Source organism: Apus apus, chromosome 10 (assembly GCF_020740795.1).
Source record: "Apus apus isolate bApuApu2 chromosome 10, bApuApu2.pri.cur, whole genome shotgun sequence".
In the NCBI taxonomy this organism is placed as follows: Eukaryota; Metazoa; Chordata; class Aves; order Apodiformes; family Apodidae; genus Apus; species Apus apus.
In genome coordinates this window covers 11278103-11292143 of record NC_067291.1, presented here as the reverse complement: position 1 = coordinate 11292143, position 14041 = coordinate 11278103, and the positions used below count along the sequence as shown (strand labels likewise).

At 40.6% G+C, this 14041-nt stretch overlaps 1 protein-coding gene across 1 annotated transcript; it reads left to right on the top strand.

The window, feature by feature from the left end:
• The first annotated feature begins 1375 nt into the window (after positions 1–1375).
• On the top strand, positions 1376–13437 carry SLC27A2 (solute carrier family 27 member 2). The gene is made up of 10 exons (XM_051628625.1): positions 1376–1856; positions 3703–3912; positions 5114–5272; positions 5719–5843; positions 6795–6989; positions 7341–7431; positions 8991–9189; positions 9430–9527; positions 12011–12141; positions 13098–13437. The coding sequence occupies exons 1-10, from the start codon at positions 1376–1378 to the stop codon at positions 13272–13274; spliced, it is 1866 nt and encodes a 621-aa protein (XP_051484585.1). The 3' UTR covers positions 13275–13437.
• Positions 13438–14041: the final 604 nt, after the last annotated feature.

Sequence of the window (14041 nt, the reverse complement as noted above, 5' to 3'; positions counted from 1 at the left end):
GTAGGCCACTTGGAATCCACTGGGTCCAGTTTCAACTGCAGAAGCTGCCTGGGAGGTCTAACCACAGCTAAACTCACCAGGCAGCTCTGCTCCCTCCCACCCTGCTTGAACATTCAGTACTTGTGTTTCATGAGAGCTAGCCACAGCTCGCCTAGCAGCAAAGTTAATTGTTCTGGCAGTGAAGAAACAAGTTTCCTGGTAGATCAATGACTTGAATCAATTCACCTTGTGGTGAAAAGTATCAGATTTGACCTAAAAGGGGAGCAGGAAACTGAACAAGATGGCAGGAAAGCCTCCCTTTGGTGGCACTTAGTAAAATATAAAATTAAAAATATTTTTTTTTTTTTAAAAAGAAATAAGTTCTTAGCCACAGTAATGGCTGCTTAAACGTCACTGGGAAAAGCACTGGGACTCTAGGTCCAGTCAGAAGGGTGAAATTCCTCAAGTTTGCCTCAAGGTTGTCTGAGTAACTAATACATCTCAGCCTTGGACAAGAGCAAGGCAGAGAGACTGAGACTGTAAATTCCTTTTGTGCATCTAGAATACTAATAAATGTGGACCTTTTTAATTAAAAGAAAATTAACTCGCACCCCAAATCTTCAGTTGGCTCAGCTACTATTCACCTGCTAGACTATTTACCACCTGGTGAAAAATGGCACCAGTGCTGGCCTACGAGCAGGGTAGGAACATGTTTCCCAGAGCAGCTCACCACTTAACTTGCCAGGAGGCCTCATCCTGAATTTCTCCCAGTGTGAACCTTGACTAGGCTTGGCTGCCCTTGTCCCTGGTGACCGCAGCTTCAAAGGCGGACGTTCAGATGGCCCGTATCCCATGCAGGATGCTTTCGGCCTCCAAGAGAGGTCCCAATCACAACGAAAGCTGCCAGCCTCCGGCCCTGAATCTGCGTGTCCGTCCTGCCGGGCCCAGCTTCTGGTACGGCAGGCAGGGAAGGAGCCAGCAGGCACCCGCAAGGCTGCGGATCCACCTTGGCACGCACCGCCCGCTGTGCTGCCGCTCCCTACAGCCGTCATCAGGCGGGGGGGCCCCTAATTACAGCAGGGAGCGACCGCCCTCGAATGAGACAGCTCTCCCGGGGGAAGGAGGGACGGCGCGGGCCCGTGGCTGGGTCAGTCAGCACCCGAGGCGGCCGCGGCCCGACCCGCTGCCGGCCCCGGGGCCGTTGGGCGCGAGGCGCGGCCGTTGGGCGCGAGGCGCGGCCGTTGCCCCTCCCCGCCGGGCGCGAGGCGCGGCCTCCGGCGCCGCCCGTCCCTCCGTGGGCGCGAGGCGCGGCCCGTCCCGCCCCCTGGGCGCGGCGCGGGAGGCGGCGGCGGCGCGCGGGGAGCGCGGCGGGCCGGGCGGGCAGGGGCAGCGCGGGATGGTGCCCGTCGTGCTGTGCACCGCGCTGGCGGGGCTGCTGCTCCTGCCGCTGCTGCTGCGCCGCGCCTGGCCCTACTTCTTTCAGGACCTGCGCTTCGCCCTCACCATGGCGCGGGTGGCGAGGCGGGCGCGCAGAGCCGGTGCCCGCCGCCCCGCCAGCACCCTCCTAGACGCCTTCGAGCGGCAGGCGCGGCGGACGCCGCACAAGCCGCTGCTGCTCTACGAAGACGAGGTGTCCACCTACGAGCAGGTGGAGCGGCGGAGCAGGCAGGCGGCGCGGGCGCTGCGCGACGCCGCGGGGCTGCGGGCGGGCGGCTGCCTGGCCCTCTTCACGGGCAACCGGCCCGCCTACGTCTGGGTCTGGCTGGGCTGCGCCAGGCTGGGCTGCGCCATGGCCTGCCTCAACTCCAACGTCAGGGCCGGCTCCTTGTTGCGCTGTTTCCAGAGCAGCGCGGCCACCGTGCTGCTGGCGGCCCCAGGTGAGAGGAGCCCCGGCCCCGGCGGGCGGGGAGCGGAGCGCGGCCGCGGGGGCCCCTCGGCGCGCAGAGGCGGCGGGCGGGCACTCCCCGCGCTCCCACCTGTCCTGGGCGATGCTGAGGGCCTGGGGCTGAGGGACGCGTCTTCTGGTTGATTCCAACCGGGTGAAAGGACAGGTTTCCAAATAGTTTGCACCCTGCCTTCGTGTTCAGCTCACGTACAAGATGTACGTGGAGCCCTGATACCTTGTTAGCTATCTGGTAAGGGTAATGAAGACCTAGAAATAAAATAGCCCTCGGTCATAAACGAGAATTAGTTCACAGTAACATTCACACAAATGTCCAAATTAAAAATAAAAAAGGTAATGCAGAATTCTCTTGCTGCGGGTGTACAGCAGCTTACACAAGTGGAGGTGGTTGCGCTCCAGCTAACAGCTTTTGTCAGGTTTCAGTTCAAAGAAAAAGGCATGAAACCATGTAGACAAACCATACTCCTTTTCTGTAGAAGAAACTTCAACATATTTTATATGCAGAGCTGCACTCTGTTCCATGTAGAGCAGAGACCTTATTTCGTGCCCAGTCCTTTCTGTATATTTGTATGTATATGCATGCTTATAGTATGACTGACTTACCTGTGGGAAGACACAGATACTCTTTATCTGCCTAGAGTCAACAACTTCTACATGAATGTATACTCTCTCTCAGCTAAGACAGTTTAACTCATCAATCTGTTTTATGGACTGAAGTATTTTATATGCCCCAAAACTTCAGGAGTTCCAATGAAATTTTCTCCTTTTGTGTTAAGTTTCTGCCTCACTGAGAATACATTCTTTGCAATCTCTGAACTGTCAAAATGAATCAGTATTTGAGTTATTAGCATATATGGGAAAAGCTATTGTGTAGGATAGGAAATGTATTTTCCTCCTTCTGTAGCGTCCTGGCTTCAAGTTTTCTAAAAAAGCCTTCAGCTTTAAGGATAAAAACAAAACACCATATTCATAAAAATTTACTACATTTTTGATTGCACTGGTAATTGCTGGACATCAGGAGAGGAAAGAAGTCTTGGTCTTTTCTGTTGGACCTCGATTCTCTTAATCCTTATTAAGTTTTATCCCTTATTATCTTGCAGCTTCATGCAGAACATAAATATTGTCCCATCAGAACTTGCCATCACATGAAATCCTGTCTGTGTGCTTGCACAGATAGGTTTCTGAACAGAAATAGGCTGAATTCGTTAATATAGTTTTTATGTCATTAAAGTTAATTAGACCTGAAATAAAACATGGATTTTTATGGATCCCTATGGAATAGGGAGAGACAGAACATAACCATCTAGGAGTCCAAGCTTCAGTAATAGCATCGCTTACCAAAAGTCACTCTTTGTTCTGCTTTTCAGTGTTTCTTCCATTTGAGTTGGGACTTGAGAAAGATGAGCTTAATTGTTATGCATAAAACATAGTGGTGATTTAAGCAGCACCTAAGTTTGTGTGAGCACTTGCCAGGTGAGGCTTTTCCCCATGCTGGAGAGAGAAGGTAGCAATATGGAGCTGACCGTGACAGGTGTAGGCTCCCTGAGTCCCACGGGGTCTGCAGGCAAGTGGAAGTGTGCTTGGATTGCAATTCTGTTCCTGCTGCAGAAAATCAGATCAAATAAATCACTCCCAGTTCTGTGGGGAGACACTGCTCCTCTTCAGTCCATTTTGCTGGATTCTGAAGTGTCTTGAGCATGACTTTCTCCAACAGCAGCTAAGCACGAAAGCTGCTGAGACAAAGTCAATGCACTGATGGCATAGTTCAAAGAGTAATACAGAATTTTCTTACAATACTTTTTTTTTCTCTCCTCTTTAAGAACTGAAGGAAGCTGTTGAAGAAATACTACCATCCTTGAAGAAAGAAAATGTTAAAGTTTATTACTTAAGCAAGACATCTGCTACAGAAGGAGTTGAGAGTTTTCTTGATAAAGTAGATGCTGCTTCAGATAAGCCTACTCCATTGTCTTGGAGATCAGATATAACCTTTAAAACTCCTGCCATGTACATTTATACTTCTGGTACTACAGGTAACATAAATTCACAAAAAAACCTATGTGGAAGACCACACCTTCCTCCTGACATTGTGACTTTTTAGGGAGGAAAGGATCTGTTACTTCACATTAGTTCCTGCTATCATTCATTCCCCCTCAAGAAACTGAAAATTTGATACTTGTATCTCTGGGGGGTAGGGACTGAAATAAACGTTAATTAAACATAAAAGTTATTTGCCAGTAAGGTCACTAGACATCCACTATGTCTTATTTCTGGAGAAACTGCTGACCTAGGTATGTGTCCTGGCACTCACCTTACTTATACTCATGATATGAATCATGATCATGAGTTCATGGATCATGAACTCTAAACTCTGGCCATTGAATTTTGGAGGTTCAGAGTACCAAAAATAGTCGGGGCAGCACAAAATACAGCTAGTCATGGCCACGGTGCAAAACTGCAAGTGGTATAGGAACTGCAACCTGCCCTACATAAAGGTGCATTTAGCGTTAAGAGCACTTAGCAACAGCAGAAAGTGGAAGAGCAGGATTTGCCTCCTGGCTAGCTCATTCTTTGAGCCTTTTAGGGCAGGACTCCCCTGGACAGGGGAGAGTAAATATCTGAATCCTATTTGGGCTCAAGAAGGAAAATAACTCTGGTATCCTTCATACTTGTTAATGTCTCTAACATCTCTGTTCTTACAGAATAGGCAAGCATAGCATCATTTTGTCTTCTAGCATCTGCTTCAGCAAGTAAACAGTTCAGCTGCATCTGATGAGAAACAAAAAAGAGATTTTGTAGTATGAACCAAATTTCATCTAGAATGATTCAGAGCTGCAAGGAGATACCTAATTCCAGGAGAGATACGAGATTTGAGATTAACCACTGTCTTAGCATTGTCATTCCCTTTGCTCAACATGCTAGATTCTTCAGATCCCATTTCCTCATTCTCTAGGTACTCATTATTTCTGGGTACCATGGTATTAGGAATTGGGGCACTTAATCGGGGTGGGGAGGTAATCACCCAAAACTTATATGTGGGAAGACACATCCTCATTAAGGCTAAACTCCAGTGTGTTGCATAGACAGAAGCTGTATTCCTCCCTCAACTGTGGAACTATCACTTGTATCAGTGAATGAGAGAAAATCTTTTCTTAAGCCCTTGTGAAACCGACCGGTTGTACTGCCTTTATTGTTCAAGTGAAGGTACACACCTTTTTGCTTGACTTTAAACAGGTCTTCCCAAGGCTGCAGTGATTAACCATGAACGCATAATGCTAGCTTGTGGTTTGTTTGATGCTGGCAACGTTACCTCAGAAGATATTGTGTATACTGCTCTACCATTGTATCATAGCTCTGCCCTCCTGGTTGGAGTCCATGGATGTATCATGAAAGGTATCGTGTGCTTCACTAGTGTGGATGAATGTGTCACTGTGCAGAATTAATGCACAGATTCTGTTACCAGAAACTCCTCAGAGACAGTCTCTTCTCTGCCATCTTCATATGTCTTGCACAGATCTTCACCCTGTACACATTTTATTTCATCACCTGGACATGACAGGATACATGCTACATGACAGTTTTTACACAGTTTTAGAGTAAATTAGTACTGAGTTTCATCCCCAATAATAGTCTTTAACTCCTTGATGAATAGAAATAAAGGTTAAGCCACTTACTCAACGTGGATTCTATTTCAGTATGTTTTAGGAAGAGTGCTTCTAAAAGGTGTATAATCGTAATTCTACAAGTTTTCTACAATGTTGTGCTAAGAAATTCTATACAAAGTTATGATATAATAAGAATTGTTCCTTCTTTTATTTGTTTTACTTCTTTCTATGCAGGTGCAACTATTGTTTTGCGTGCCAGATTTTCAGCAAGCCAGTTCTGGGATGATTGCAGGAAATATAATGTAACAGTGATACAGTATATCGGGGAAGTGCTTCGGTATCTATGCACTGTGCCACAGGTATCATAAACTGCTTTTCTTTTTTGGCTAATTAAATTATAGGGAATAATGGTTATATTATGCTGAAAATCTAACCATAAAGGGGAGGAGCAGGAAAAAAAACCCAACAAAAACCTTCCCTAACCAGGTTGTTAATTTCATTGCATAATAACACGAACATTTTCAAGGAGAAAAAAAAAAAGAGCTTTTGACTTGAATTAATCCTGGCAATCCAGTAATGGACATTCTGTTAAAATAGATAGAGAAAACACCTTATATAGAAGCACTCCAGCTGCAAACCAGAAACGAGCAGTTCTCTAGGAACCAGTGGAGCTGTGCCATTTCGTATTTGGGCAATGCGAGTTTTGAGGTTTTTGTACCTAAGATGTCCTAACACAAGATAGTCAGGTGATCCCCAGGTAAAAATCTTAATGTGAGTGCCCCTTCTGAAGACGCCATTCTCACTCTGTATTTATCACTTTACTGTGTAAACAGAAAGATCTAATACCACTATTAAAAGTTATATCAAATGTGATAATATAATTTTTAGCAGGTTCAGTCCTGCACTTACAATGGCAGAAGGGATCTCCTTTCCACCAAAACACCATTTTAAATCCTGCAAACATTTTGCTGAATTCAGGGTAAATTGCATACTTCTGCCAATAGTCACCACAAGGCTTACAAACAAAATAGTTTAACATGGTGCCCAGGTTCCATTCTCGCTTTCTGCATAGAATTATTTGTCCCCGTCTTCATCCAAATCAAGTTAACTGTTATTTAAAGTTAGATATGTAGCCTAATTCACTCTAATTTATATTCCTTTTTCACATCAAAATCATGAGCTTAACCAATTGTGCACATTTTGCTTCAGAATATGCTCAATACTTTTAGACTGAAATTTCCTTCAGAGTTTTCCAGTAGTAGAATCTTTCACTCAACAGAAATGTGAATTCATGACTTTCTTGTTTCTAGAGAAACAATGATCAGGATCACAAAGTCAGACTTGCCATAGGAAATGGAATAAGAGCTGATGTTTGGAGAGAATTTATCCGAAGATTTGGAAATATTAATATTTTGGAGTTTTATGCATCGACTGAAGGAAACATTTCTTTTGTTAATTACACTGGAAAAATTGGTGCAGTGGGAAGAGTAAACTGCCTGCAGAAGGTAAGAATAACAACAAAATCTGGCATTTTGCCCTTCTTGATGAATTTTGGTATATTGCCAAGGGCATATACCAGACCACTTGTATGATGAGTTGGGAAGAACCCAGGGCCCAGTTATGAATTTATTCAGGGAGAGGATTCACCTGAAGTACAGTGTATAGCTGCCCATGCTAGATATCACAGATACCTCTAGCTAGTTCAGGGAAAAGGACATTTAGACTCAGCACATCCAGTTGAAATGTGATTAATTTGGCCCCTGTTAAATAGAAAGCTCACTACATAGTATAATTCTGAAAATATTTTTCAAAGATTGAATATTCATGTGTATATACATTTTACAATTTTTCACTAGAAAATCTCACACTATGAACTTATTAAATATGACGTAGAGAAAGATGAACCAGTCCGAGATGAAAATGGATTCTGCATAAGAGTTTCCAAAGGTAAAAACTCCTTTAAAAAAATTCAGAAAGGTATTTACTTCCTAAATTCCATCTCTTTGCATCACTTCTGCCTGGAAAGATGCTAAGAACTGCCATTGAGTAAGCTAGGTTTTTAGATGCAAGTCAGAAAATATGTAAGAAATCACAGGCTATTGTAATAGAGCTTAACAGAAAGATGAAGTATAGTGGGGAATGCAGCATCTGTATACTTAGATTTTAATAACTTTTCTAGTTATAATAATGGACATGCTGACATTTTTGAGTATAGATGTTGACTTTCAGCAGGAGCAGTTTAATTCTTCTCAGACATTTTACTTAACATGCCACTAAAGAAACATTTGCAAAAGAGAAAGCAGTTATCTTTTTCAGCAGTGGCTGAAACTTTGTTATTGACAACAGAGAAAGCAAACATTAAAGTATTTTTTTAATAACATATCTTATCAGTTTTCATAAGAGGGGTTTATGTATTAGCCCAGGCAAACTTGTGTTTAAACCAGGTACTTGTGGTACTTTATTTTTTTGCATTGTGTTACATGTGTAGTCATTACTGTGACTGAGGACAGAAGTGCTCACCTTCTTTATGTGTAAGGTTACAGGTGAACAGGTTAACTGTTCAATTTTCATTGCTGAGGAATATACTGTTTATGTTAAAAGTGTCTGCCCCATAGGCCTACTCCCTATGCCAACTCTCCCTGCTCAGTCTCTTGAGTTGGGATGAGGAGGGATGTGCACACATACATTCCATATTTATATAAATCTAGCCAATTTTTAAGTTGCTGAACTGCAGAGATGTGGAAAATATCTGCAATGTAAGAAGGAAACCCATGAAAAAATGTACAATCCCAGGCTTGATGGGGACAGACTGTAATTTATTTTGTACAGAGATAAAATTCACTCCAGCATGTAACATCCGTGCAGAGCTCTATATAATTTGGGGTTGAGTTTTAATTTACATAAACATAAGTGTTCCTTCTCCCTTCATAAATTACTCCAGCTCTAGCACATGAAAGACTAAAGAACATGCTAAGCAGCCTTTTGATCTATTTTGCATTCAAAGTAAGCAAGCTGAACCCAAATATTTGGTTCCTAAATCCAACCAAATCATTTGGTTGAGGGGTAAGGCTGCCCCATGGCAACTGAGTAACATGGAAGTAGCCTAAGCTGAGGGTCACCTCCTGAAGACATGCTTTATACTATGTATAGGTCTCCTTTGTAGACACAGCTCCTGTTGAGTCAGGTGTTTTAAACTGAGGTTTATGAAGCTATCTAGAGAAAATGGGCAACTATTTTCCACTTACCAGACAAGACCTTAAGAGATTCTATTCTGTTGCATTAATACAAGCAGGCAATAAATTATATTATCTACTGGCATTTTTGAGGGCTAGTGAATTGAGAGGACAAGGTGGAACTCAATCTGTACCTTCACAACTGATTTTAAAAGATTATTATGACAGAATTCTCAAATGACAAACATTTGCAAACTTCACTGATGTAATGAAAATCAGTTATTTTTGGCAATTTGCACTGTGCTTTTAAACAAATGTTTTTCCTCTTCATAGGTAAACCTGGACTACTGATCTGTAAAATTACCCAGTATGCACCATTTAGTGGCTATGCAGGAGCTAAACAGCAAACAGAGAAGAAGCAATTAAGAGATGTCTTTCAAAAAGGGGATTTATATTTTAATAGTGGTGACCTTTTAGTGATTGACAATGATAACTTCATTTATTTCCATGATCGAACTGGAGACACATTCCGGTTAGTTTCTTTCTTCAAATGCTTGTCACAAGAGAAAATCCTGACTCACTCTTAAGTTTGAATTCATATCCAGTATCTCCTACTGACTGACAAAAAGGAATTTCTCTGAGTTCAGTCAGAAAGAGAGGGTTCCAAGTCACCTCCTCTGCTGTATTGTATCAGTTGTGATAAAAAACACTGGGTAACACTATATGTAATACACACAGAATTCATTGCTTGTATTGACTGCTTATTTTCCAGGTGGAAAGGGGAAAACGTTTCTACAACGGAAGTTGCAGATGTTTTAAGCCTGATTGACTGCATACAAGAAGTTGTTGTTTATGGAGTATCTGTTCCAGGTATGAGTGAAATACTTGACATATTTCAAGAAAGTAATTTTTACATACATTAACAAAATATCTACATACTGAACTGCAGAGTATAGGTAGGTAGTCCTACTTCAGCTTATTTTTTATAAGCTACATTTGATACATTCCATCATTTAAATGCGTGAAATATTAATTAGCTAAAAAAACAGAGCCAAAGCCTTGTATTAATGTAGTGTGACAATACTAACAGGAGAATGGAAGAATATTTGAGATTAAGTATCTTGGAAATAAACTGTGTTGTATCTTTTACAAGAATATAGCTCTGCAATTGGAGTGGAACAAACAAATAGACTTGAATTTCTAGAACAAGAACATCACTTAAGAAATTGATTCCTCCCTTTTCACCTTTCTTCAGCAATCTGAAGTTCTGACATCGTTAATGCCTTTTTTTCTACTCCTCAAAAATCTCAAGTCTCTGAACTTCTATAAACTCTAAGCACTTACAGCAAATTTTTCTTTTCTTTGTTTTTGTTTTGTTTTTTTTTAATTTGAAAAGCACTGCTGCGAAAGGCAGATTTCCCAGATATATTGGAATACTAAAGAGGGAACAGAAAGCTTTGCTTTACTTTCTTGTCTCCTGTATTCTGAAGGTACCTTCCTGTCCATGTATCTCACTTACCCAAGGTCTGTAGGACTCCCATCTTGCTCCTCACTGGTTTTCGGTTGTGATGGACAGTGCAAATGGAACCCATTCTTATAGTGTGATGTAGGGATCTGAAATCAAAACAAAAAGTTAGATTTGATTGAAATCCTGAGTATTTTATTGCACAAGTGGTTTAGACTAGGTGGCATGATGTGTTGCATACCCTTAGTTTAAGAAGAAGGAGGAATTTTGGAGGCCCTTTTAACGAAGTTAACAGGTAGTAACAAATGTAATAGATTAATTATTAATTCATTAACAATATTAATGAACAAGTATCACACTTTTCCAGAAAGGCTTCCAGACGACGGACTAGCATAACATCCATGACAATTTCATATTTTGGAATTGAGAGGCCTGTTAGAGACACGACTCCTACAGCCACTGTTTCCTTTCATAATTTACTCAACATGTGAGAGATAGTGAGTCGTTCAGAACATTAACAGTTTCCTTCACTATAAAGTAGAAGACATAAGAATAGAAATATCCAGTGTTTCTGAGGCTATAATAACAAGGCTGTTTATAAACCAAGACAATCTATGAGAATAGTGAATTTGTTCAAATAAAGAAACTTTTTATCAATCATTAATGTCTCAGCCACACCCATTGATCAAAAATTAAAGCCTCCCTCTTTAAATGACTCATTTCCAGCTGATTTGTGGTAGGGATAAATACACAGCTGCCCTAGGAGACATTTCAAAAGAAAGATAACAAATAGTCTAGAGTTCTTTATGTATTTCTCAGATTACACTTCATGAGATGAGAAAGATAGGTTCTTATTCTCAGTGCTCTTATAAAACCCCATAGAAGAGGTGTTAATACCTAATTATAGAAAAATTTTACAGAAAAAAAACACCCCATTGTTCAAACTGGTTCTCACCTTACTTTTGTGTAAGAACTGGGTCAGTTGTGGTGGTGGTTTATTTCCTGTTTTACATGGCACAGAAATACTTGTACTTCAGTAATGTAGCTGGGGGTGACAGTCTACATAGCCTGAGAACTCATTGATTCAATGCTCTTGATTTTCAGTAAACAAGAAGATATGCCAGGTGTCATCAGTACATGGTGTTAAAGGCGAACAGAAACAAGACTCAAAAGAAACTAAAGAATAATCTTAGATTAGCATATGCTTGGGCCCTACTTTTCTTTAAGCAGTAGATGCTACTTTACATTTTCACATCCTCCTGTACACAATTCTGTTAACGTATTCATATGGTTCTCGTGTAAAACTTATAAGAATATTACTTATTTCTTCTTGCATTACCTGTAAGCCCAGAAAACAAGCACTGAAAGGTTTGTGTTTAAATGGTGTCCCAACCCTCAGCCACAGAAGGGGGAGGGAAGGAGCCCTCAGTATGCAAACCAAGTAAAAAATCTGAAGTACTTGGATTTTTGCAGTGCCTAATTAATCATTCATATGGTAATAAACAATGGTTAACTGTCCTGTTTCTGCATGGATGAGCATGTAAGCACAACAAGTACAAGCAGATTTACCGTGAGTTATTGTAAATTAACCCAGTCAAATGCTGCTGCAGGCAGACTTCTGCCTCAGAGTACTTAGATCTGATTTTCCAAAGACTTTAAAAAGAAGAATGGTTTTCAAAATGTCTGCAATCTGGAATTCTGATGCTAGGCTTTCAAAAGAGTTTGGCATCTAGCATGCTGAAGCCTTAAAATCTAATGATGCCTAAAGAAAAATATGTTAGTATGTTTCCTAAAGTGGCTTAGAAAGAGGGAAAGAAAAAAAACCACATTAGCCTGAAACTCAAAGTTAGATATGAACTACAGTTATTTGCTGTCATTATTCCTTCAGGTTATGAAGGCAGAATAGGAATGGCATGTATTCGACTAAAGGAAAACTGTGAATTTAATGGAGAAAATACTTACAGACATGTTTGCACTCACCTTCCAAAGTATGCAAGACCTCATTTTATAAGGATTAAGGTAAACCAGTGTCCCTAAGTAGCTTTTATGTGTCTGCCTTGATTGTTTTCTGTTTTTTCTATGAGGACTGTGGACTTCCTAGTTACACTAGCAATTCTCATAAAGGCTTCTTTGCCTCTCACTTGCTCTTGTCATTGACCAATATGAAAGTAAAACTTGTGCCCAGATGTTTCAGTTCAGCCTGAAAAAAACAAGTTGCATGAGCAGCTGTAGGATACCTGGCACATTTTCATATACAAAATCAGGAAGATCTCTTAGTGAAAAATACATGTTGGACTTCAGCACAGTAACACAGCTGTATTCTCAGTTTAGTGCAGCTCTGTCTACAGATTGTTCTGTGCAAAATAAAGATCCACACACAGATAAAAGCTTGCAAGAGAACTGTCTTTTGCAAGACAGGCCTTAGTTTTTTAGCTTACCAGTGAATAGATAGCCAAATTCCTAGCTAAAATTTAACTTGAATTGTAAAATGCAAGAAAGACACTCCCATCATGCTTCTCAAGTTATTTAAAATAAACACTGCTCCTTTGAGAAGGGTTGTACATTCACTGAGATGAGTCAAGAGAACTAACACAAATAAATTAGCATGTCTAATTATTTTTTCAGTATTTATCTTTTGAGTTACACAAAAAAGTTGACCAGTCAAGTTTGTGGCTTGTCTTGCCATCGCACGCACAGTAGTACAGTGAGTCTTGCCCAGTCTCCAACTGCCATTTTCTTTGTTCTTGTGAGAAAAATTAAGTTGGTTTTTGATCCAATGTAATTAAATAAATCCTGGATAAAACCCTTGGATCTCTCTGACTACCAGCTGAAAATAAAGTGTTTTCCTGCCTCATTTAAGCAGAATATTAAGGTAAGCCCTTCAGTATTCTGTAGCCCAGCACTTTGAATTTAGGAAATCTAATCTAATTCCCAAAATTACATTGATAAGTAAGAGATGTGACTTTGTTTTGTAGAGTGCCGTTGAACTTACAGCAACTTTTAAGTATCGTAAAGTACAACTAGTGGAGGAGGGGTTTGATCCAGCAGTCGTCAAAGATCGCCTGTATTTCCTGGATGACAAAGAAAACCTGTATGTACAAATGTCCCAGGACATTTATAACTCAGTAAAAAATCATTACTTCAAATTATAAGCCTATAAAAAAAAATATCTGGGTTTATAATACTCAGTTTTTAAAGCATCTGTTATTCTAACCCTGCCAGGAAATCCTATTTATTAATAGTAGCAAATTTCAGTATCTGAAATCAATTGTGAATGTGAGATTGTTTTAATAAAGCAGAAGTTCTCCAACTCTACTTTTATCTTATCCTGAGTTCACCTCTGCTTCATACTTTGAATCTTACCTACCTCCCTTCTGCATGTGGATGTCTTGTTAATGCTATGAATGTTACTGTGTGCACGCAAGTGTGTAAAGTGAGTATGACATAAGACATCTTTATGCAAATACATTTATATTCATATTAAAGGGTGATCCACTGCGTTAGTAAAAATTACACCCCTACCTCAAAACACAAAACTCATTATAAAAGACCATTAATGAAGCTTACAGTTGTCTAAAATTAACTAATAAAAAAATTTGTATTAGATGCTTACATTAACTTTTATCCATTGCAGCAGAGATGCCTTCTAATGTTTTATGCAACAAATAATACATACACAGAACGAGAACAATGTGTAAGAACTAAAGTGTATTTTCCTTTGCATGCAAATAGAGTAATGGCAGGCCAGGTGCTTCATAATAAAGTGTGGCTTAGATTTCCCTAGGATTTAAAAAAAGGCAAATAATATTACAGAATGGAATAAAATAAATCTGTTTTTACAAGAAGGGGCTAGTAGCCAAATTTTACTGTTCCTTCTAACACATGCCTCAATATACCCCACTGTGAATTTAGCTGATGT